General features: G+C 32.2%; 1 protein-coding gene across 1 annotated transcript in view; it reads left to right on the top strand.

Moving 5' to 3' along the window:
• LOC129222437 (thyroid adenoma-associated protein homolog) overlaps positions 1-27,087 on the top strand; it is a 73,749-nt gene that overhangs the window by 24,592 nt on the left and 22,070 nt on the right. The window contains exons 11-23 of the mRNA XM_054856951.1: positions 436-545; positions 625-803; positions 1,046-1,191; positions 4,822-4,995; positions 5,100-5,254; positions 10,987-11,118; positions 14,235-14,336; positions 18,841-18,945; positions 19,023-19,272; positions 20,922-21,150; positions 23,276-23,503; positions 25,869-26,043; positions 26,838-27,047. Coding sequence (XP_054712926.1) covers positions 436-545; positions 625-803; positions 1,046-1,191; positions 4,822-4,995; positions 5,100-5,254; positions 10,987-11,118; positions 14,235-14,336; positions 18,841-18,945; positions 19,023-19,272; positions 20,922-21,150; positions 23,276-23,503; positions 25,869-26,043; positions 26,838-27,047 — 2,195 coding nt within the window. The remainder of the gene's footprint in view (positions 1-435; positions 546-624; positions 804-1,045; positions 1,192-4,821; positions 4,996-5,099; positions 5,255-10,986; positions 11,119-14,234; positions 14,337-18,840; positions 18,946-19,022; positions 19,273-20,921; positions 21,151-23,275; positions 23,504-25,868; positions 26,044-26,837; positions 27,048-27,087) is intronic.

Below are 27,087 nucleotides of genomic sequence, written 5' to 3'. Positions count from 1 at the left end.
AATTCGCAATTCACCCAATTTTAGGGAATGATAAAATTCGAGCATGCACACATATACATACATTACATCTACTGCGAAGGAACATTGGGCATAATTGAAAACTGTTCAAAAAAAAAAAAAAGAAAATTAGAATATTTAAGTTGCAATACTGTCTCCTAATTTGTCGAATCAAATAATCAATGTCCCCCCCCCCCAAAAAAAAGGGAAGTCATGGTGACCTCCAGTGACTTCCCATTGAGGCGACCCTGCGGGAGGTGGGGGATGCAATTTTTTAAGTTCGCCAGGGGCGCCAGACCCTGTAATTATGCCACTGCAGGCACACGAACACTTTATTTTCAATATTAATAGATACCTTGTATCTACATATTACTAAAATAATAAAACACATTTTTAAAAAACAATTTTCAAATCCAGGGAATATTCTTTCCATTTCAGGATTTGTACAGTTAGTTATTACGTGGGCTCAAAATCATAACATGTGGCTTGCATTTAAAAACAAGATGCTGTGGAATATTATTCCATGCATGACTGATTTCACAGATGAGGTGATGTATAACAAAATTTTATCTTTTGTATTTTTATATTTTAATGATATTTCTTTCATAGTTTTTTATGTGTTTTTAGATTCGGTCAGTAACTGCAGGCATACTTCTTGAACATGCATCCTTAAATACTGCAGATAGGGATAGTGATGCAATTTACAGTGTGAATTTTTTGTCAAACTTTGCTTCAACTTTATGCAGCAATCCGGATTATCGAAGCAACGATGGCGGTGCCCATCTGTATCGGATATTGTTTAAAATGTAAGTAAAATTCACCTTATTTTTAAAGAACAAAAATTATTAGATGCATTCAAAACCTTTGAGCTAGTAATTTTGCATTAAAGTAAATTTCTTCTCCAATTTAGGGTTTACATTTTCTCATAATAAAAATTAATACAGTAAATATATTGGCGATTTTGCCACTGAGTTTTACTATGTATGAATCTGTTAAATATTTGGAACATGCTCTTATTTTATTTCTTTTATTATTTTTTTTCCCTCAGATATTGTAAGGAAACTGAAAATGTTCCTGATTCTAAATGTAATAGAGCTTTATCTTTTTTAATCAATATTTTAAAGGAAGCAAGTATTCAGTTCATGTCAGCTAAAGAGAACTTTTATGTAGCTGCATCTTGTGCTCCTATTCATGGTAAGTACAGCACTAAGGTTTTTTTTTTTTTCCTTCTTCTTTTACTTATGTTTAGATTGCTGATAGTTTGAAGATGTTGCAACAACAACTTTGCTGGGAAAAGATGTTAACATTTTAATTGGTGAAAAGTTTAGAAATTTTGTAAAGCTCTCTTGTAAGCCACAGATTTAAATTGTTACCATATTACCCCACATTAGCCGGCATACCAGAAATAAGTGTTTGACATCCAAATTTTCCGGAATGCTTGGGTTCCTTTGCAAAAAAAGGTAAACTGAAAGTATTTATTTATTTAGTCAAAATACAAATAATTTGAAATTAAACAAGAAGCTAAAATTAATATGTTTTTTATTAATGCAGATTATTTAATATAAATTTCAGGGCCAAATTTAGGGGAGGGCAGGCGGGGCTACTGCCCCGGGGCCTCCACAACTAAGGGGCCCCCCAAAATAAAATTTTTACAAAATACCTAAAACAAATTACCTAACCTTCACGGGTTGAAAATATCGGATATATACGTATATATAAAAATATTCGGATATGTATCAAAGTATCGGATATTTTTGGAAATATGATGATCTTTTCCAACCCTGATTAGGGACCTCCACTCCTTCCTTGCCCCGGGGCCTCCCATAGGCGGATTTACGAGGGTGCCAGGGGGTGCACCGCACCCCAACAATTTTGGTTGGATTTTCAAAGAAAATTTAAATGAAATATATTTTATCAGGAGAAAATATATATTTCTCCTCAGGAATATTGTAAAACAACTTATATTTTTCTACAGCTAAATGCAAGTTAATTTACTTGAAAGCAAACTAAAAAATGCAATAATAGGCTGCTTATTGTGTGACCCGTTCACCACACACCGCCAATGCGAGAGAAATTGTGCTGCATGAATTAAAAAGAAGTATTTTTCCATTTAAAAAAGAAAGATGATAAATAAATACATAAATCAAATAAAAACATTCCTTTAATTATTTTCCAGAGCTGTATTATATAATAACTTTATACTCTGTAATTGGGTATGTATTGGTACAACATTACAATTTTCTTTTTCTTTGAAACAACCATGGCTAATAAAGTCAAAAAATATGGCTATTGTGATATATTTCCCCAAAAACGATATAAAGTCCTTACACATCATTCCAGTAAACAGTACAATAAAATCACTCTGAAATCAACTACCAATTAACATTTCCACTGTAAAATTTCAAAATTTTCTGAAGGGGGCGGAGCAGTGCTATCACTGAGTTCCACTACGAAAATTAGTTGCTTTTGCTGCCTTTAATATGAATAAAAGTCTCCAAAATAGTTACCAGATACAGAAAATAATTTCTAAAATAGTCTCCTATTTAAAAAAAACTTGCTTTCATATCATTTTAATGCCATGAAGTAAGGCAGACCTACGTGGGATAAATTTTCTCCTGATCAACTTTTAAAAAGGAAAACTTTAAAAAACATTTTCCAAATTTTAGCCCAACCCTGAATAAACAGTAGAGAAACCAGCACTGACACATTCTAGTATATCTTTTTCATTATCTGATTGTTAATTGAAGACAACAGTAAAAGGCTGACTGTATAAAAAGAGCTCGAAGCGCCATATTCATATTTCCGATCGAAAAAAAAATTAGTCTCTCGTTAAAAAAAAAAATGAATGTATAGTATGAATAAAAGAAATTAGGAATCAAAAAACAGTAAAAAAAAAGTAGTTAAGAACCAGAAATTGCGATTGCAAAAACTAATCCTTTATGAAAATCGCACTCACAAAAACGATACTGTTACGAAAATTGCGATCTTTTACGATTGCGACGAAACTTTACGAAACTTTTTTTATACAAAAATATAAATTTCACATTTTTTCTGGTCGTGAATGTTTTATTACATTTCATTTTCCCACTTTTTAAAACGATTGTTTTCAAAAATTAAACGCGGTAAAACTTTTCCTTTTTTCCCGTGGTAGCTAAAGGGTAAACTTAGAGACGATTTTTAATTTTTTTTTTAAGTTTTTCTCCTGGGAGGAAAAAAAAAACTAGCTTTTTTACGACTTTTAGTTACCTAAAGTAGTTCCTGTATTTTACAACTGATTGCAAAATACTCGCCTTTGTCATCAAAATAGTCGCCTTTGCTGTCAAAACAACAGCTTTAGTTGCCATTTGCAGTGCTGTATAGCTCCCCCATCCCCTGTATGGCAATGGCGTAGCTGCAGTTTCTGTCTCCTGTCTCCCTTTATTTTCCACATTTTCATTGAGACATATCTAATACATTAAAACATTGAAAATCATCGCTCAAAATAGAAAACTTCCTTTAAAGAAGCAAAGGGAAACTAATTTAATCCGTATTCTTCCTACAAAAGTAAAGGGGGCTGGTCAGGGCGCCTATCTCGGAGAAATATTCTGAATTTACAGGAAAAATTGCAGTTAAAAGGAACTTTTGGTCGAATGGGGTTCTCTACCGAATCTTTATCAAACCTGAAGTTAGTTTAAGCCTTTGAGGACGATTGAGAGTCAGCTTTTATTCCGTAACAAAGTTCCAATAATTTGTTTTCCCTGCATTAATTCAGCACTGGCAAAGAAACAACTTTTACAGAAATATATTTGATATTTATATACATAAACAGATGTTATATTCCAGAAATATATTTGATATTACATATTTGAATATTTTCCGAAATTTAAGTTTTTAAAATACAATTTAAGTGCTGAATTACCAATTTAAGGACATTAACTGAATGAGGAAGCTTCAAGGGCTCACTACGGAAATATTTCAACTTTGAACACTGAAATGACCGTTCAGTCATACCAAAACCTTATATTTCAAAGGGGTTTTTTCTCTGCCTTCAGAATTAGATTTAAAGTATGATTCCCTTATTTGACTTTTTTTTCACCCCAGAAATGCTAAATCGCCGCCCCAAAAAGCATGCTGCCCCGGGCAGACTACCCTCACCGCCCCTCCCTAGCTACGCCACTGCTTTATTGCTGCACCCCCAGAATGTACAGCCTAAATCCGCCTATGGGGCCTCCACACTTCCAAATCCGGCCCTGATAAATTTAGTTACACTTCAATAAAATGGTTGGCTCAGAAGCAATCATGGCAATTGCGATTAATTTTTAACTTGTTTTAAATTAGTTTAAACTTCAATTGGAAATGTTACGTTTTTTTTTTTTTTAATTCATTGAATTGATGTATTAAATTATCTATGTAATTGTAAAATATTTTAATTTTTTAACTCTTAAATGTTTGCTTTGTTAATATATATTTTTTATAAAATTATTCTTATTTAATTAGATTTTTCTTATCAGAATAATAAAAATAACATTGTTAATAAATATATTTACAAAATTAAACAGTTTATTAATAAAATAAGATAATATATGGTTTTTAATACTTTTTTATGTTAAATACATATTTGTTATACCACATTAAATGTATTTTTCTAACCTCGTTTTTCTCGGCATGCCAGGAAAGACCACGCAGGGGTTGTTAAAAACCTGGTGAGCTTTTGATTTTAGGGTATGCGGATAATATGGTAAAGTTCTTTAAAACTTTCTTCTGATTTTAAGGGGGGGGGGGGTAAGATAGAAGTGATAGTAGATTTCATTTTAGGCAATTATCTTTTCCTCTCTCTCTCTTTAGGTTTCCTTCTTGCTCTCCAATACTGCATTTCTGATTCAAAAGATGTTTTAAAACAATCTTCACCGAATGAAGTGACCAGAATAAACACATTCATTGCTACAGTCATCAACTTGTGTAAAGATATTATCCATTATATGTTGAATATCATGAAAGGAAGTGATGACATTTATAACTGTAAGTGTAAACATCTGTGTTTTCTTTACTTTGTTCATTGTAAATTTGATGTCTTTTATGTTTTATGCCATTTCAAATACTTTATATTATTAACTCAAATATAGGTCCATCATTTTTTGATATTGGTCAAGCCTTAAGAAACTTGTTACCATCCATTAATGTGATTTCAACTAATAGTACCATCGAGAATAGTTTAGATGATGTAAATACTGCTGCTGAAGTGGATTTAATGCTTTCTTGCTGTTGGCACAGCATCAAAGTGAGTTAAAGCTTTAGTGCTTTTGTTTCTTTGTATGTGTGTGTGTGTTTTTTTTTTTTTTCTCTCTCTTTCAAAATTAAAGCTCTTTGTTAAATATATCAAGATATCTGTAATAAGTGAAAGCATTTTGTCATTGATACTCTAGTTTAGTGGATGCTGATTTGCATTTTAAATATGCAGTAAAAGTTCTGAATTGAATCAGTTTTTGTTGAAAGGTTGTCAGTCAACTTATGTGTCGAATTACACCATTTTTTTTACAAAAAAGCATGCTCGTCATTTCAAAATTTTCTGGGGGGGGGGGAGGCAAATGGTTTGTGTTCTGGGGAAAAGCATACAAAAATGCCTAATTTCATTATGTTTCTTTAATCCGGGTTGTTGCACTCCCCTCCTTCCCCCCTGATCTCCCAAATGACAGGCCTGCAAATAGGATTCAATTAGGGATATTCGTTAAAATAATAATTGGTTTCCTTGGTGGGATGCCTAATTTCATTACTTGACCTGTTTTAATACCTATAAATATAAAGTTTGAATACCCGAGAAAGATTTATTTGTAGTTTTTTTTTTTTAATAATTGCAGTAATTTATGTTAATCCCCCCCCCCCAAAAAAAAAAAATCTGTAGTTACCTTTTTTAAGGCAAAAGTTCAAGATAAGTCCTTCACCAAAATCCGAAATATGCTCAAGTCAGAAGGAATTGCAAATAACAAAAGGGTTTCGTTGAATAACTGTTCACTACAGCGATTCTAAATCAGGCCCAGCTCTAGAGGTAGGCGACCTAGGGGCGGCCGCAAATTTCTGTGATAATGCATATCACATTTTTCACCCATTTGCATTTTTCCCATGTTTTCGGTCATTTTAATCGTTTTCTTCCCCCATTTTGTTGTTTTTTTATTTTCTTGTGCATTCCACGTTTTCCCCGCGTTCCCCCGTTAAATTTCGCACACTTTACGATATCAAATATGTGACTTATTCACTTTTCCCATCGTTTAGCTTTTTGTCAATTTTTCAAGCGTCGATCCAATTTTTTGCATCTTCTTGTCGGCCATTAAAATGGCGTAGCGTCCCCTTCCCTTCGTTGTTTGGGCGCCAAACGCACTCATTGGTTCCCGCGCATCACCGCGTACCCGGATCTGATCGCTCATTTGCCGATTCATTTTTCCACCCCACTTCACTCTACTTGCTGCTCTCTGTCCGCTCGGTCGCATTTTCTGCGGCTCCGGTTTTTGTTCTACGATGGCGATAATGATGCATCGGTGCACGGCGTCTGGGGACGGCCGTTGCTCGCCGCGAAATTGTTAAGACCTCAACATGAGGTGAACGTTTTATTTTTTCATATATGTTTACAATATAATAATCAAGACCGTTACTTCGTCGCAGCCGATGATGAGAGCGTAGGTGATCCATCACCTGTCTGAATGATGGCGTCCGATGGCGGCACGCAGAGTGCACCTGAATCGTCCCCTTAAGTAACTACTTTTTCGATGATCTACATACCATGAGGTGACGGCATGGATCCGCAATTACCTTGAAAGTATCCTGATTCCTTTTTAAGCGTGTGACGAGCTCAACATTGTCACCATGGAGATTACAGCCAGCGCCATTTTTTTTGTCTCAACGTGCATTGGCCTTCAACGGAAATCGTCAACAATAAGTCATCCCTGAATTACACCCCACCATAATGAACTGTCCGTCCTCCGTACATTACAATTAAATACTTCACCACCCTCCGCGTGAACTCTACGTTTTTTTTTTTTTTTTTGACCGTTAACGAACTTTGCAACCCCTCCCAGCTCCCCCTTTTCTTTTTGAACTCTTAAGTCTGGATTCCTCGCATTTTTTTTACTATGTGTGAAATGTTCTGGTGATCACCATGCCTAGTGCCTGTCTTCATGTCTGCTTGTAAGTAACGTAGAATAAAGAATGTGTGGTAATTAATCTTGTGTTTTCTATCGTCAACAAACACCACCCCCGGGTAAGTCTCTTTTAAATTTTCGTTCTTGGGCATTCAAGGCAGTCGTTGGTCTGAGGTTATGTGCGGCAGCGATGCTTCCACTTCCACGGCCTAAAATCGTTATCTTTTTGGTTTTCGTATAATTTGACAAAATTAATCGCGCGCATCACGACAATTTCGAAATTGAAACTTTTTTTTTTTAAGTTTTAATATCTGTTTTAGTGCATTGAGATACACATCTTCAACGTTGAAAAAAATAATAATTTACAGTTTGTACCAGTGCTTGAATATGCAAAATATAGTTCGGAATTCAACTAGAAATTCAGTTTAATTTAAGAGGCGGCAAATTACGGTATTTAAAAGTCTTTTGAAAATATTAATACATTTTTCAGTGCTACAAGATGCACTACTTTAATGCTAAAAAAGATTGTTTTTAGTGTGTGCCAGTGCTTGGATATGCAAAACCTAGCTGGAATTTAACTAGAAACTATAATTTTTAGCGCAGCAAATTACTTGATTTATTTATCTACTAGCTGCGTTGCTTGGCTTTGCATGGTCTACCTCGAAAATAAAAGTTATGTCAAGTGACGCATGTTCAAAAATTGGGCTTAAATAATAGAAAAAAGAAAAACAAACTAAAATTTCCTGTCAAAATAATGTTTTCTAAATTCTGTTAACGGTAAATCTATAAGTCCTAGATAAATTAAATGCAACCCTCTATTAATGCAACTAAGATCATTGATTATCTTCTGCTGGCAGTACAAAGAAAAATAAGGGTGGGGGGAGGGTCAAAAAATATGTAAAAGGTGAAAATTTTTACCTCAAAGCAAAAGCAAGAATTTTATTTGTTCACAGTCATGACAAAAAATGGCAACAGATCAAAATTGATTTTATTCACGTTAACTTAAACTGAGCTTGTTAGCAAACAATAAATTTCCAATTTGATATGGATGTTCCATTTGTCTTAAAAATGCTTATAACTCTTTTCCCGGTGATTTCACAGCCTTGGTTTTTTTTTTTTTTGAAATTCGAAGAAAGTAAATAAACTTGAGGGTTTATTTTTTACGGGCTTTCGAATGAGGCCTTAATCAAGTGAATCGGATAATTATTTCAAGTAGAAAGAGCCGGGCCCTAAAATTGAAATTCGAACGGTTCGGTATTTTTCTGGCATACGATCCCCCCCCTCCCCCACGTTCCCTTTCGGGGTCCTCTTCGCCAAATTTGGTCGAGGACTGACGTAAACTGTGGATTTGTGTAGGGAACATATAAACACACATACATATATATAAGGGAAAAGGGGACACATGTGAACATGGTGTGTTTTAAGATAAGATAAATAAATACCTTAGTGCTGAACAGTAATGTAAGACGAACAACGTTAGAAGAAGCACAAATTTGCAAATTACAGCAGACATGTGTTTCAGCATTACAGGGAACGCCTTTTTCAATGCAAAAAATAATGAGCTTATGGATGAAAAGACATCCGACAAAAGCTATTTGTCGGATGTCTTTTCATCCATGCATGTTCACATGTGCTCCCCTTTCCCCTATTCTTTGTTTTATTTATATAGATTTTATTTAGTTATTTACTTATTATTCATTTATTTTTTTGTTGGAAACATTAATTTATGTTTCAGTGCTATAAGACTAGCTGTTGTAACGTTAAAAATGATAATTTAAATTCTGTTCCGGTTTTTTTTTTTTTTTTTTTTGATGTGCAGAAAATAATTCAGAATTCAGCTTGAAACTCAAGTTAAAAAAATTGTGCACTTTTCAATAGGGAATGAGAAATGCACATTATTTTTTAAATGCTACATTGATTTGATATTTTCATCCCTAAAACTCAACTACAGAACGCAGCCCTTTTTACTTTCTTCTATATCTAATATATAGAAGAAAGTATTGGATTCGTGCAAATTTTCGAATTTCGAATTTTGACGGATTCGAATGTTTTGAGGTGTGCTGAGTCCATTTCGACCATTTTTGGAAAATGTCTGTCTGTCTGTGTGTGTGTGTGTGTGTATGTGTGTGTGTATGTATGTGTGTCACGTCTGTGTGTGACCAGTTTTTTGTGGCCGCTCTACAACAAAAACTACCGCATGAAATCGAACGAAATTTAGTACACATATGTGCCCCTATGTGAACTTGTGCCCATTAGTTTTTGGCGCGAATTCCTCCAAGGGGGGTGGAGCAATGGGACGTTTTTCGAGTTACGCGTGCTTGCTATTCCTCAGGAAGTAACTGGCGGAATCAAACAAAATTTGGTCCATATGTTGGTATTAACAGGAACAGGTGCTGATTCAATTTTGGTGTCAATAACTCAAACGGGGGTTGAGCTATAGAACGTTTTTTGTCGTCAATTGTGACTGCTGTATCTCAAGAAATAATGAACGGAATGAAAGAAAAATTTATCGGCAAGTAGCCCTTAGTGGGTATAAGAACTGATTTTATTTTGTGTCAACAGCTAAAAAGGGGGTAGCGCAATCACCCGTTCTTTTTTTCCATTTTGAGTGCCCTATCTCAAGAAGTAATGCTACGTTCTGGTTGAAATTTGGAATATATGTGAATCCATATGTAAACAGGCTTTGGTTCAATTTTGACGCCAATCGCTCCAAGAGGTGTTGATTTTTTTTTTTTTTTGCGAATAAAAATAGTTTTATTAATGCAACAATAAGAAAGATAAATCGTAATAGATTGTCGTCTGCGTATTTCTCGTGATTTTAATTGTATGGAAATGATCGGAAATATTATCTCAATGATTTAAAATTTTTAACTGTTGCCATCTTATGTTTGTTAATAAATAAAATATTTGTAATTAATTCAAGTAAGGCTTTTAAAGTAACTTTCAATTTTCGCTCTTTGTTTTGTTTTTTACAATAGTTCAGACATTGGGATGGTCGTCAAGTTTTTGCATTTGTAATTTTGTTTTTGTTAGGAATATTGCTTCCTCGTCAAGCATGGGGAGGGATCAGAAAAAGGAAAAATATAGAAGAAAGTTTCGTGATGGCCACAACATACTAGTTTCTGTAGGCTTAGATCATGTTTTGTGATCTCAAACTCAAATTTTAGGTGATAAACCAACTAAGATGTTTGTAACAATTGCTACTTGTTTAGAGATTCCAAACCCGTTCGCCATTGTTTTAAAAAATGATGATTTGTTTATTTAGTTTTAAATTTCAAATGAGGGAAAAGGATTACTTTTAATGTACCAGTCTATCTGGAGTATTCGACCCTGGAAAGCAATGTTAAGGCTGGGATATAAGTCAGGATTTTATTTCTTTGTTGATTACCAATTTGTATTTGAATAGCTTACTTTTGAAAGAGCAATGAAGGGGGGCGGAATTTGTCAACCTCGTCTAGGGCGGCAAAGCTACTAGAGCCGGCGCTTATCTGAATGAGCTCTTAGCTGTTGCTGAACACATTAACTAAATGATTTTGAGCTTTCTCAATCAGTGATGAAATAAAATCATTAGGACTGAAAAATAATACCTATATGTCACCCCCCCCCCCCTATCCATTAAGATGTGCTTTTTTTTTAATGTATACGTTTAAATTTTGTTGTTTTTCTGCAATGAAATTACTACAATCAATTATATGTTCCAAACTTTTATCAAGTTTATCAATTAACAGTTGTCATATCCATAAATTAACTTTAACAAATTGATAACTAGGTTAAATTATGTATAATTTAAAAAAACTTATGTCCTGCCCTTTTATTTATTAATAAATCATTTTTATTTGTATTTTTATGTGTACCAAAAGTAAATGAATGATATTTTTAGAACAGCTGTTTTTTACTCTGTGAAATTTCTTCCATTGCTTCTTCTATGGAAATGGATTGTATATTAAAAGAAGTATATGTACTTGAAATTGCTGGAATTTTATTTGAGACTTTGACTAAATGCAGACATAGAGTAAGTGCACTTTTTTGAATAGTCTTTTACTTTGTAAAAAAAAAAAGCATTCATGTTTTTTGAAAAATATTTTTATCTTACTAAACTTTATGTCTAAATGCTATTTATGATATTGTTTTGACTATTTATGCCCTTGAGTTGTTTTGGTGGAATCTTTTAAGTTTCCTAGCCTACTATTGCTTCATCAACTTGACTTAAATGATATTATAGGTGTTTTTTTAATATTTAACATCAACTAAATGCATTTTATTGCTATAAACATTTTTCAAATATTGTATTTTGTATTGCACAAGTGAAAATGTAGGATAAATGACTAGTTTTGAGCAGTCAACTAGTAATAAACTGGTTTATCTTATATTCTCAATATTAAGTTAGTAATTGATATTCCAGGAACATCAGTGGATTCTCAGCCCACCTCCACATTTTTTTTTTTTTTTTTTCAAATACTAGGGGGCTCCACCCCCTGTTCGCTTGCGCTCACTAAGCCCCAAAGATTGCTTTGCAATCTTATTTGATTCGCAAAGATTTAAATTATCTATTAGAACAAATCAGGTTTAGAAACGCCTTTCGAGTTCCGTTTTGAATAAAATTACATTCCTCATTTCCCTCCTGTAGAGAATGGAGTTTAAGTAAAGAGCTCCTAGTTAGAATGCAATCACTCTCCCACCCGAAAACAAAAATAACTTGATAGAAATATGCATACCTGCAGGGCCGGATTTGGAAGTGTGGAGGCCCCGGGGCAACGAAGGAGTGGAGGCCCCTAATCATTGTTCGAAAAGATCATCATATTTTCGAAAATATCTGATACTCTGATATATATCCAAATATTTTGATATATATGTATATATCCGATATTTTCGATCAGCACTTTAATAGTAAATACATCCTGAAGTTACTGCTATTTATTTTTTTATATTATTATTGTAATTTATCAGGGAGAAAAAACGTGCTGATTCGTGAAAGTTAGATATTTTGTAAAAAATTTACTGTGGGGGCCCCTTTGTTGTGGATGCCCCGGGGCAGTAGCTCCGCCTGCCCCCCCCCCCCCTAAATCCGACCCTGCATACCCGAGACATTTATTTAAAAAAACGCTTTGTGGAGCACACCTTTCCTGTGTTCCAAACTAACTTGTACCAACTTGCACAGATACAAATGCAATGCTAGGAGGCTCCTCAGCATTGCAAAATGGCAGTTTTGTACGTTTGCAAAGTTGCTTTCAAATTTGTCATCTCTCGTAATATATTTTGCTCTTTAGCTCCCAACTTGAATTAAGTTGAGTTTGTTTTATTTATTTTTGTTGTTGTTCAGAGGAACCTTCCAAACCAGCGATATACAGTCGGACCTCAGGCTTAGAAGGCTAAAAATGTACAGTCTTGAGCAAAGAAGAGACCGAGGGGACATGATTCAGTTGTTTAAATTTATTAAAATGAAAGATGTTACGGGGCTGAAGTTTAGCACTGAAAACAGGACAAGGGGTCATTGTTTTAAGCTATTTAAATCTCAGGCTAATTTTAAGCTTTTAAATCTCAGGCTAACATGGATGTTAGGAAAAATTATTATTTTAGCAGGGTAGTGGAACCTTGGAACAGTTTACTGGAAGAGGTGGTAATGAGCAAGGGAGTAGATAGTTTTAAGAGGGCCATTGATCTTCACTGGGGATTGTAAATTGACTAGGAACCTGTCTAGCTGGGCCCAGAGCCTGTTGCTGGTCGTCACTTTTGTATTTGTATTTGTATAAGTCACTCCATGGGATATATATATTTATTGATAAATAAGGATGTTTTTACAAGGATGTATACATTGATTCTTTTCAAAATTTAATATGTCCAAAAACATCAGTTAATTAAATTATAATAGTTGAATCGATTTGAACCAGTTGAAATTTTTGGAATGAATAAGAAATTTTTAAATGCTTTTTTAAAACTTCCATTTAGAATAAAACTGCATTCAAATATGCCCAAACAAAAAACTGATGTGCAACTTACCTTACGTAAAATTACATTAATGCAGGACTGACGAGTTTTTTTTTTTTTTTTTTAGTTTAAGCACAATGGTTTCTAAGTATCTTCTGAAAATTTTCTTCGGCTTCTAGTGACTGGTAAAAAATTGCGATATGTACATACTGAGTGCCCAGGTTACTGCTTCATATTTTAGTATCACTTTCGTAACACTAACTTTCTACTGTAAATTTACTACGTTAATAGAAAAATGACTTTTCAATCTTTAAAGATATTATATCGTGGAAAACTCTTGGAAGTGAATCTATTAGGCAATGAAATCATTTAAAGAAATCAGAAAAAAGTGACCTTATAAGCGATTATGTATTATTATGACCTGACCATATATCCGATAATATATAACATAGAATTCCTATTCAGCGACCCGAGACTTTAGAAAAGTGACCTTATATGTGGCGTGACCTTCTAAGCAGGTGACCATATATCGAGGTCTGACTATACGTTGATTATAGCTTTATCCTATGGAAAATAATGTATTTATTCATTTTATAAGAGATAAAGTTAAATAGAATATTTGAGGGAAAACACCATGTTTCATTTTTGTTTCAATAAGTACCCTTGTGTGTGTGTGTCTATGTATAAAATGCTCTTAAAATATTTTTAAGCCTCCATGTTTTATGGTAAGATTATATCTGATTGCTTATTTTGTTAACAGTTCAATTCAAAATATCACTCATGCAAATATCTATGAAAAGTGTCTTCAAATAAAATTTGATGTATCACACTACACTAAATAGAATTAATGTTATATGTCTTAAAATAAAGGTTAAAGTCTGGAGGCTAAGGTAAGAACGTTGTTTGAACTTAAGTATTTGTTAAACGAATTTGTTGACTTTTTCCTTATTCTTTTTTTTTTTTTTTTTAAGTTTTCTAAAATACAGTTTGAAAAAATACAAATTTAATTGAAATCCTAGTTTTTTTCTACTATGTGATTGTTATACAACTTTATGATAATAAAGATATTTGTTGTTCTAAAATTATACTATCAACTTATGGCATCAATATTATCCTTTTTTTTTTTGTCAAAAAAATAAAAAAATTTGTTATGCATTGTTGTATGTTATATTCTTTTTTATTGTTTCATTTTCTTCATTTCAGGGTGTTGTAGAGGCTTGTAGTCTGGCCTTGAATACATTTTGTCTTTACCTGTCAAATGATGGAAGTTTACATGAAAAAATTTCAAAGCTGCTTTTAAAATCAGTAAATAATTTTTCTCATTTACATGTTTATTGTGCTTTTTCATCACTATTTTTCAATGAATTGAGAAAAAAAAAACTAACTACTTGCATGATTTTAAGCAAGATACAGTGTAAGGCTGGGTGATGTAGGAATTTCTACATCTTGATGCATCACCAACCTTACATTGCGATGTAGCAATACATCATGATGTAGCAATTCATTACTTTTTTTTTAACTTAACCCCTTCCCCCTCGCTCCCGTGATCTGCTGGGGTTTCGAAATCCATTTCTCGCTCCCGTGATATTGCCGTGCTATGGTGTGAAATATTAACGAGCGGAAACTATTAAAACAATTCATTTATTTTGCCCGGAATACATTTTATTTCTCTCTTTATACACTAGATGGCAGCACCATTCCATTTTAAATGTAATTGCAGAGATGAAGAAAGGAAATTTGGTACTAACTTACCAGATTGTGACATTGGCCTCTGTATCTCAAACTTTAAAATTTACCACGCAAGAAAATTTACTTATCTTTTATTAATCTTTTGTGTAATATAAGTAAATTCTTTTTTAATGTTTAAAAGACATATTTCTTAACTTTTCGCTGCTTGCTTGGGCTTGCTTTTTGACTTTTCATAAATTTTAAATTTTTTTAAAATTTCAATCTAAAAAATATTGAAAATGAAAAATTGAATGCACGTGTTGTTCATACACTAATTTTTATATCATTTTCTTAAATAAAAAAATAGATACTTTTATGACCGTTTTCTTGAAAATTATCCGATCGTTAAGGGGTTAAACTTGTTTGTTAAAATTTTAAAAAATATATACAAGGTATAAAAATTCTATATCATGCAAAATTTGAATAAACAGATTCCAATACCAGAATGAAATTATTTTGTATTATAAAGCAGTGCTAAAATTGCAAGTTAATGAAAAATATTGAAAGCAAGTTTTGAGATTACCTGTTTTTTCAATGAAAAAAGATGTGAGTAAATGGATGCTAAGTCATGCATTCCATTCAAAAACTCACATATTCCTGCATTAAAAAAAGGTTCCTTGTAACCAATAGCCTGGGAGGCGGGTCTGCATGGAAGGACACTCAAAGAGGATCTGAATAAATTATATAAATACTTCAATTCTGGAAATTTCCAATTCTTAAATTATATTTAATCTACCAAATTTAACAAAAATAGAGTACCCGATATTGCAGGGGGAGGGGAGGTTACATATGGCGTCTAGGGCAAATTTTGCACGAAATGGATTTGAAGTTTATATTTGTCTTCCAAACTTCTGTTACACCACAAAAATAGGAATCAGTTGTTTCTGAAAATTGTATAAATTTCATGTTTACATAAAGCATTTAAGTTTTTTGGGGGTGGGTGGGGATACGAAGTGTGTGTATGTGTGTGGTTTTTTTTTTTTTTTTTTTTTTTTTTTTTTTGCAATGTGATTTTAGTGCTTGGACATCGCTCAGTATAAATTTACCATTATTTTTAACACTTTTTACATTTTATATTCTGTAGTTGTGAACTTGCAGGTTCTTGAATTTTGCCCACTCAAAAACGGAATCCGATTGTACTTGACTTTGTTTCCATCATTTGTAAAAACTTGATGATTAAATTCATCAGAATTTATCTTAATTGGTTGAAGGTTTAAGAAAAGGAAGATGTTTAGTTAGATGAGAGAATACACAAATAGAGGAATTCTAATACTCTAAAATAGTAGTGCCCAGTATACGGCCCGCAAAACTAATTCATGCGACCTACTGCTACTTTCAATGTCGGGAATCAACCATTATTTTCTTGAATTTCTGAACCTATTAATTTATATGCATTGGAAAATTTGAAAATAAGTAAACAAGTATATTTGAATCAAAAGAGTTATTCTCTGCTAAATGTTTTTTTTTTTTTTTTTAAATATCTGGTGTAGAATCATGAATTTTCTAATTTAATGCACTGTTGACACTAAACAGCAACTTTTAAAACAAATTTATTGAACCTTTGTAGACTTATTCAACCTCTGTCAAATTCATTATCATTCTGCCTGTTTATATAAAAAAAAATCATTTAAGCGTAATTATATTCCATTTACTGTATTTTTACTTTATTTACATTTATTAGATACAGACAAATAAGAGAGAATAGTTTACATGCAATCTACCAGACAACCCGGTTATTACGTCCAGAAATACTGTGTATGTTTTGGTATATTGCATGTAGTTCTGTCTCTGCTCTGACTTAGTAGCAAAGGCAGAACTTACGGTCGTTCAAGGGCGGTAACTTACTGCTAAGAATATTTTAGTTTTTTAGGTGTACACTGATATTTTTTCAATCAGGAAAAGGTGCTTCGATGAGGTATTGGCATTCATGTGGAAGTTTTACTAACACTCATTTCCAAAAATTGGAAAATTTGATATTACATTGTACAGTTGGACCCCGATTTAACGAATTCATCGAGACTTTTAACCCGTTCGGGACGAACAACGCATCTTCACGTCAGTGCTAGGTGGTTCTTCAGAGACAAAAAACGCATCCGTGCGTTACGGTAAGTAGTACACAGCTGGCCTAACGACGCTATTGTGCGTTTTGGATTTGGAACGAAATGTTTACTATTAGATGACGTTACTTATCCATGTTCCGTTCAAATGATTGCTCTCCTGCATTAGTATTTTTCTGTCTGACGTCAGAATGGGGTCTGTCAAGTGTCTGTGATTTATTGGATTTCGTGAAAGAAAATATAAACATGTGCTCGCAAGTGAGAAGGGAAACGTATACTCATTTTGAATTTGCTCTTTCTAGTTTCGGTTCCATTTATAATGGTATTGGAGGGGAGATATTCTAGCAAGGGGTTTTACTTTTGTGTTCATTTGGTAGCCATGGTAAACACGTTATCTTTCCGAGGAGGAAACATCTTAATTTATGACTGATCCATCTATGGATCTTTTGGGTCACGTTGAAACAACTATAAATTATTTTTGTTGGAGTTCTTCATACAGTAGTTACTTTTGAAAATCATACACTGAAAAAGAAGGCAAAGAACTTAGACGGAGATGCGTAATTTGCTCAAAGCAGAATAAAAGATGTAACACTACGTATGAGTGTAAAATGCTCAATGCGTATTTATCTGTGCTTTGAAATTTTTTATGCGGCTTTAAAATATTAATTGTTACAACATTCTTCAAGTATTCATAATATTAAGCACAAATATTATTCCTGTTTTGTAGAAAATATATTTTTTAATTTTGGTAAGTTTAGTTATTGTAAAAAACAATATATTTTGCATTTTCATTGTAAAATATCAATTGTTTTCATCCAATTTTTTGTTATGATTGAAATATTGATATATTTTATCATATATTAAAAAATGGCTTCATTTCTGCTTAAAGTATACATTTTATCCATTATTATGTATGCATACTTTCCTAAATTGCGTATTAGGCTTAGCGGGAGAAATTGCCCCGGCCTGTGCGCACAGTCCGCGTGTAACAGCTGCCGTCCTGAGGGAGCGCTATCTTCTGCGAACTGCCGTCTCGAACGGGTTAATCGTTGAATCAGAGTTATTCCTAATATCAGGGTGCGAAAAAAAATTGCACTTACTTTATATAAAAGCCCTAGTAAGCAACTGTGCATTAATATCCAAAAGAAGAAAGTGTACACTTTTTGTTTAGCATTCCACGAATTATTACACACTAGTTAATTTGAAATTTCAAAGTACTGAGTAATAGATGTTTGACAATTTCCTTGATATTTGACTCGAAATAGTTACTTTCGACTTTATGGAGTGAAGAAAATACTGTGCGATTTGCTACCTGCTGCATTAAGCTTGAGATAGGTTTTTAGTTTCCTGGCCATGGTAAGGTATTTGAAAAAGTAACAGTTTTAATGGGAGTTTCATTATCGCTTTCTGCATCAGAATCTCTATTCATTGATTGCCCCCTCATCCTTCAAAAATTTCAGATTTTAGTAAAAGTTTTTCTGCTTCGGACAATATGGATATGTCATTTGGAAAACAATCCAATATTTTCTAACTCAAATTGCCAAAAAAAATTTTGTTTTTGGCTGTTCAAATGATTTGTTAATTCGGGGTTTATTATTCGTTAAATTGGGACTTTTGCTTTCATTTTAGTCGGAGAAAAAGAAAAATTTGCTAAATCATGAAATTCGTTAAATTGAGGTTTGTTAAATCGGGATCCAAATGTAACAAACTCATGAAACTTGAAGTCATGAAAAAGTCATGGAATTTTTTCATTCAAACAGAGTATGAACCCTGCTTCCATGTTGAAGAAAGCATTCGAATGATTTTTCATAATAATCATTTAACTCCCAGATCGTTAACATTTTGTCTTTAAGTCATAAACAGTGATGGGGTTCCTTGAGATAAAATGAAAGCACTAAGGGTTCCACGGCCTAAAAAGTTTGGGAACTGCTAGTGTAAAAAATTGCTTCTCAACACCTTTGAAGAACTAAGTTATTGCTTTGACTTACATGCTTTTGTGTAATGTATATTTATTTTTATTACAGGCTCTTAATTCATTGTCAGACACCTCTACATCAGTCACAAGAAGATCTGCTGGTCTTCCTCTACTTTTCCAAGCAGTGGTCTGTAGTGAAACAAATAATATCAATGTATGTTCCTTATAAATAAAATGTTCATTATTTTCCACGTCATAAGATATGCCCTAAATTTTTGTCTTATATTCCAGAGGAAGTTACTTTCATATGCTGTTGAAGAATTGTTGAATCTAATTTCCAGTCCACTTCTCACAAATGACGTAATTAGTAATAAAAATGATTTGCCTCATGCTCATGCTTATCACATCTTGAAAGCTCTCGTAATGGACTCTAGTTTGTCTCAAGCGATACTTTCTCACATTGCCTCCATTATACCGGTCTGCATATCAGGATTTTCATCTCCTTATTGGCCTATTCGTAATGGAGCTTTACAGTTGTTTGGTAATGTAAACAGATATTATTTTAAAATAATGTTTAACTATAGTTTATTGTGATAGTAAGTAAAAGTCTGCAATTGACAACTTCTCGAAGAACCACCATTTAACCGAGTGCAAAGTTCCAGCTGCTTCATTGTGAGATTAAGTTCCTCTGATTCTTGTTTTAAAATCATTTCTTTATTCAGGTCCTCTGTTAACAACATGGGCAAAAGCCCAAGACAAAGTACAAAAATGAGAGACAGCAAAGTATTCATTTAAAAGAAAAAACGCTCCAAAAGTAGCGATTCTATCAAAATTCTGAATTCTTTTTCGTGCCCCAACTCTCACGTAAAAGTTTGAGGAGTGTGTTCGTATTGCATTTAATATTTTCACCTTGCTATTATAGTGCAGCATAAAATTACTACAGTTTTAACTGCAGCTACAGATCTGGTGACCCTCAAATTTTGGTGCCCTAGGCCTGTGCCCGATGTGCCCATGCCTTAATCTGGCCCTACATTGGTAGCTAAATTAAGGGGCATATTCAACTTGATTGTGTTTGATTTGATCAAATTCTGTCTACCAGTAGCCTAGCAAGAAATTTCCTTCTGGATGAGGTAAAAGGAATATCTGGTTGCGCTATTGGCTGAGAGAATTTGATCAAATTGAATTTGACCTATTGTGTTAGAGTTGAGTATGCCCCTTAATTTAGCACACCTACTAAATTGAGCAACTAAATCAGAATTACCTTATTTTATCAAGTTAACTATTTCACAATTTAAAAGAGGAATAAATAATTTTTTTTGTTTTATAGACTCAGTACTCAATAAATTTAAATGCATTTTTCTTCTCGGCTGTGACTGAATAAAATTTTGTTTTTGTTTTGAGGTAAAAAATTTCCTCTTTTAATTATTATTTGGCGATATATCTTTCTATTTTTTGTACTGCCAGCAGAAGACAATCAGGAAAGTTGCGTTTAATTTGTTCGGGAATTTTCGATTTGCCGTTTTCTTTCCTTAAGAATGATTATTTTGATGAAAAATTTTACAGTTATTTCTTTTTCTCTAATTGAAGCCTGATTGTTGAACATGCGTCACCTGACATAACTTTTGTTTTGGAGCTAGGCCGGCAACACAGCTAGTAATTACATAAAGGTTTCTGTATTTTGTGAAGTCATGTGTACGAAGACCAAGGAATCTTACTTTTTCTTACAAAACAGTGCAATTTTTAATTGTATCTAAGACTTTAATTTTTACATGTTATATGTATATAATGTATACGTACATGTAAAAATAGAAGGAAAACCTAAAAATGAATAATGCTCTAACAGTTATCTTTTAGATTTTGCTTTAAAGATCAGCTGAAGAGCTGAACTGCTTAAAGAACTTGAATATAGGAACTACATGTTATGTTGTACATGATCAACATGGAAAAATTGGGCCTAAATACAAAACCCAAATTTAAAAGAGAATCAGAAAATCATTATGTGTTTTATTGTGTAACTTTTTATCTTATTTACTTTTAAATTTGATTAGTTATTCTTAAATTCCTTTTTTTCTCATATTGCATTTCTTTCGCATCTTTCATTTTTAAACTTTTTTTTTTAAATTCAAATAATGATTTAATGCTTTCATAAGTCCTTAAAAGTAAACTTTCTTATTTATAAAATATTTACAGGTGTTCTATTACCACGTGTCTGCGGACAAAAGAAAGAAAGAAGTGATGACTCTGAACATAATTTAATTTCTCCTGTTGAACTTTTTGCCCGATGTCCTGGTCTGAAGGCATACTTGCTTCAGCAACTCAGGATCTGCATTGAATATCATCAGAAGAATCAATTGTCTTCTGAATTAATACCTATCTTATCAATTATTGTTAAACTATCCCCTCAACAAAGAGATGCTAAGTAAGACTTCAGATTCTCTTTTGACTTTCAAATATATCAGAGTTTTAATTAAACACAAGCATACTCTCCAACTGTGATAAAAGTAAATCAAATTCAAAACAAATAAATTTTTGAAATACCAACACGAAAATTATTTCAAATTTTAAGACATCCATTTTTGTAAAACATGTATTTTTATATCTATAAAGATGTCGGTCATGTTTATGTTATGTCAGTCATAGTGCAGTAACTGCTTCTGGATGGCATATGTCAGAGGGTATGCACAAGATATAACTTGATTGAATTAATTGCAAATATTGAATTTTGTCAGTGCACTTGAAAATTTTGATGTTTTATTATCAGAGGCTTATTTCACATTTGCAACCACAAATATTCTGCTTTCATTATTTTAATTTTTCATGCTTAGTGAAACTTAAATAATCTGCTTTAGTTTTTCCTAAGTAAAATTTGCTGTTGTACAGTTGCCAAAAAGATATGATTTTCTCTCTATCTCTCTCTTTTTCCATTTTTTGTTCATTTTATAAATAGTGTAAAAGCAAACTTATTTTCCTAGTTAATGGCTATATTAGTATAAATTTTGTTATGAGATACAAAAAGGGAAAAGTGAATACTGATTAATATAGTAGCAAAAATATACTGTGCCAAAGGATTAAGTGACTTGAGTATCTTCCATAAATTAAAAAAAAAGCATTACTGAAAGTAGATGTGAATATTTTCCAGTAGATATGAATACTTTCTCTCTCTCTCCTTTTTTTTAAAGAATTACTTCTTTTTTTAAAAAAAAATATTACACAGTTTTTTTAATTAATTGAAAAATTTATTTATTACAAAAGAAGTTTAATTTTAGTTACAGCTTTTAATGCTGCTTTATTAAGAAAATTATTTTGTTATTGAGTAATGAGCATTTTCAATGTTCATTTTGGGGAGAATTTAAAAAAAAGTAGCATTTAATTTATACATATACAGTATAACCCGATTTAACGATTGTCAAGGGACTGGGAAAAGTTATCATTAAATCAAGGATATCGTTAAATCAAGAAGCATAGATATTCGATGCCGTCAAATATGGACCAGTGTAATGTTTCATTAAGTTGAGGAAATCGTTACATCACGTATTGTTAAATTGAAGTTATACTGTATTAGCACATAGATTTTTACAAAGATGATTTTTTCTAAAATTTTTGTTTTGTTTTTTTAATTTGAAAAAAAATTATTAAAAAAGTAGTATATTTGTATCAAATAAAGAGTTGACCATTTTTACATATGTTTGGAGTGAAGTGATTAAACTTAACAGGAGAGGTTCTTAAGTTTAAAAGTTTTAAATTTTACATCATTAGTTTTAAGGGGTCACAGTACCTTTCAAACATTTTTTTTTAATTTAAGTAAATTTTATATTTCTTTGAAACCAGAACATGCATACTTAATCTGTAATCAATAATTTATTTTCAAAATTAAAAAATATTGTCTACTTTTCTTTAAAATTCAAAAAATTGAGGAAAATTTCAATTTTTTTAAATCCCTGAGGCTTTTTTAATTTTGCACTAATTAAAAAAAAAGTTTTTTGCTAAACGATCACTATAATCATCTCTAAAAATCTGTGCTCATTTGCTTATGAGTTTATTAGAAACTTTTCTGTGATTAATTACATAAAAAATCAAAGTTTTTTTTTTTTTAATTTGGTTTTTAAAGTTTAACATGCTCTAAACATTTGAGTAATTTATAAAATGCTTATCCAATGCACAGTTTCGTCAAATATGTTATCCCAATTGCAAAAAGCATTACTTTAAAGCTGTATCTTTAATAAAAAAAAAATCCTTAGGGATTCTAATAACATGAAAACACGAAAAAAACCATCATCGAGCAAAAGCAATTTAAAGTTTTTCTTTTGCATAAGAACACATAGCAAGCATGGAATAAAACCACTCATAACTTTTTTAATATTTGAACTAAAGCAATGAAACTTTTCCCCTGTGTTCAGAATAGTTTTTAGTTTTAAAATAAGCAATAAAAAAATTTTTTGATCGTTTTATCATTTTTGAGGTACTGTAACCCCTTAATTTCTTAAACTAACTAAAATATGACATCATAAGTTTTCAGCATGTTAATTTTCATTTCTTTTCTCCAGAGAATCTATTGCAGATTTTGAACCTATGCTTTTTGATCTTTTGGACATCCCAGTGTGGAAAGTTCGTGATTTAATCTCATCTGTGCTATCACAATCGTTAAGTATTGATGATGTTCATAATCTTCTGAGAAAAATTAAGGAGGATATTAACGCATCACTTTTCAAATGTAATAGAATTCACAGCATCTTGCTTACAATTCAAAAATTCCTGAGAAAAATGAAACCTGGGTATGTATTTATATGAATCACTTTATTGTTCATTCTTGTTTCTATAATTGATGTGCTTCATTGTCAATTATTGTTCATTTATTTGCTTTTGCAATAATCAGTTTCATCTGTAAAATTCATGTGGTTGTAAGTACTATAAAGTATTTAACAACAATTTAAGGTTTGACCTAAGTAGAGACGTACCGAGTACTCGGTAACTACTCGGCCTACTCGGCCAAATTTTGATCAAATTCTCAGCCAATACTGAGTAGTTGTAAAAAAATTGAATATTGCTCAAAGCAGATTTTACAATTAATTAAAAAGTGCAAGCATATAATATACTGCAATCAGTTACATTTCAAATTTAAAAGATAAATTCAAATTTTGAGAATAATGAAGTTTGTTATGCTTCAATGGAGTAAATCTTATATTTTAATGCCCCAAAGTTAATGAAACTTATTTAATAAAAATGGTGCAAAAAAGGTAAGTACAGAAAATATGAAATTTTTATATTATTAAATTGATTTTTGAACCACATAAAAATGCCTTTTACTTAAAAAATAAAACAACCTTAAAAGCACAAATGTGCAAGATGTTTTGGTATTACAAGGAATACTTTTCTCAATGCACAAAATGTGAGCTTATAGATTTAAAGACATCTGAAAAAAGTCTCATTTTTTTACATTCATTAGCTCACATTTTATGCACTGAAAAGGATGTTCCTTGTAATGCAGAAACACGTGTCTGCAGTGCTCCTGCGCATTTGTTCTTTTAACATTGTTCCATTTGCTTTAAAAATTATTTACGTTTAGTGGGCTAGAAGTATAGATTGATATAATTTGTTTTAATTCCAACTTGATTAATCCTACCTTTTATGTATTTGTTTATTTTTAGTTTAAAAAATAACTTATTTGTAAAATTATTGACACACAAGCAAAATCTTTTCAAGAATGAGTAATTAACTTTCAGTTGGAATTTTATTTTAAAAACTATTATTTGGACATGGAGGTCTATACTACTATTCTAAAGAGTTCAAAATTCGTCACGTGTGTGTCGTGGTTCTTCTTAAAACATAATTGGAACTCGGTACTGGGTACTCAGCCGAGGAGTGAAAGGCCGAGTACTCGGTACTTGGCTACTTGGCCAAAGTGCTACTCGGTACGTCTCTAGACCTAAGTATTTTCCACTATTTCAAATGTAATGTTGTTTTTCTTTGAAAATACAGAATTTAAAAGAAGGAAAAGAAACTTCATACTATTAGCTGACACTTTGTCACACATATCCTAACCATACCTGTCCTAATTCTGACCTGTCTTAACCATATACTGAGGTGCTATGAGTATATATAATCTAACAGCTCTCTTGAATATTTGTGTCACTTTTAGATAAACTAAAATGATGCTTATGTTAAGAATTAGAACAAAGTAGAAAAGTTGGAAACATGTTGCTGTCCTTGCACTATTCACTGTTTATTTCGTCCTTAAAGAAACAAATACAAATAACTACAATTATTAAAGAAATGACACAGCAGCAACACTCATTGAATAACATTGAATGACATTGAAAAATTTTGGTGTTCATTATTTTTGGAATTTTTATAATCCTACTGATCTCGATTAGAATATTCTACCGGGAAGTAAAAAAAAACTATTACGAACTACCTAATTAATGATTTCCATAATGTTTTGCATTAATGTCAAAGATAAAATTCTGCTTTAAAAACCACTTATTTGCCAGTAGATTGAGACTTTTGTCCACTTTTCAAAGAGATTTAACTCATAAAACTAAATTACCAAGATAAATATTTCCTGATTTTTATTTATTTTATCGGTTCAAAATAAAACTGTTTGTTGCCAATAAACAGTGGTTACTACTGTAAAATATACTGGAGCTATAAAAAATCTTTGGTTTATCTTCCATTTTTACAGCTTTGACCTTTTTGCTTTTGAGTTTGAAATGTAGGCAGTTTTTATATGATTATAATTCTTTTTTGCAATTTGTTTTGAGCAATCACATTGCTTATTGTTCTCACTTGACTGTTTTGAATTACTGTGATTTTATTCCCCCCCCCCCCCCCCCCCCCCCCCCCCCCCCGGCTACTGTCGACCGGCCTCACAATGCTGTTCCTCTAGCGAAAGCCGTCTCCAGGTTGCATCCGTATCCTACACACATACACACCGACACACACACCATAACACACACACTCATGCCTGCACACTGACACAAACACACGTACACACACACATACACACAACACACACATGCACACTCGTGATTGCGAAAAACATAATTTGAATTCAAGAAGTCAAAATTCTTTTTTTTTTTTTTTTAATGTGGTTGAGTGTTTAATATTCTTTCAATGCCAGATTTTCTTTTTTAATTTTAGCCATTCCTGCCTCACAAAGATACAGCTGAGTCTCGCAGATCTGTATCTTCTGGTAAGCAAGAAGACTAAAGTACCCTTGCTGTTAGGGACTATTTTGAAGACAATTTTACTATCAGGTGCAAATGAAATTCCTGCCACTGAAGAAAATATTTTATGCTTTGAAGATTCCTCTGTGGTAATTTTATCTATGTAAATTGACCTTTTATACAAACAGTGATTTATAAAAAATGTTAAAACTTAACCTATGCGTAACTTGGCCTTGTAAAGTGTAGGGGCAGTTTTTTCCCCTTAAAAATTACGAAATTGCTTTGTTGCTGTTTTTAAATTAGATCTCAATTTTAGGCTATCTTTGATGATGTTAAGAACTCAAGGGTTCGTCTGGAAATTTGTTCAATTTGAAATTTTAAAAATACAATTTTCAGCAATTTTTGTTCAAGTGGAGAAAATGAGAAATGTTTTTTTTTTTGGAAACTTTTTGAAACTTTAACTTTGAAATATGCAATTATGGTCCATCTTTGTTGACTTTAGGGAAGGAAGCAGAATTTGATGTCTTTTGGCTCTCTGCTTGAAAGTTTTCGCCATTGAAATTGCGCCATACTTAAAACGCAATTTTAGGCTTTGTTTCGTAACGATAGAAGAAAGAGTACCCACTTGATAGAGAGGGTTTAGGAAAATTTCTAAAAATCGAATTTTACGCTATATGGTGACGTAAAATGAGTGGGGAAGGTTGGGAACTTTTTTAGGGGGGGGGGGGGGGATTTCTGATTTTTAAGTCTTAAAAACGCAATTTTAAACTCTTTTTGTTGACTTTGAGGACTCTGGAAATGGTCCGTTGAAGTCTGAAAAATGCAATTGTAGAGTGGTTAAGTTATTTTATGTCTTGTCTGAAGCATTATTAAAATTTTCAATCTTGATATATCATAAATTTATATGTTTACATTACTGTTATGATGTCCTTTAAATTTTCAGATAGGATCTGATTATTTTTTATGCCAGACTGTTAAGTTCAAGGTCTTGAAGTCAAAAATGTCATCCATTCCTGGAACTGTAAAAGATGTAATGGAAGCAAGTCAAAATGTGAAAATCATTTGCCTAAATTCTTTGTCAACTCGTTGGAGTTTAGAAGAAAAAAGTGGAGAAATCCTTGAAGAAGATAAGTATCACTGGAAGCAAATATTTGTAAGTATGAGCAATTCTCTTATTCATTTAAATTAATTCA

The sequence above is a fragment of the Uloborus diversus genome, chromosome 5 (genome assembly GCF_026930045.1).
Source record: "Uloborus diversus isolate 005 chromosome 5, Udiv.v.3.1, whole genome shotgun sequence".
In the NCBI taxonomy this organism is placed as follows: domain Eukaryota; kingdom Metazoa; phylum Arthropoda; class Arachnida; order Araneae; family Uloboridae; genus Uloborus; species Uloborus diversus.
The sequence above is the reverse complement of the archived record's forward strand: the minus strand, read 5'-3'. Positions and strand labels throughout refer to the sequence as shown.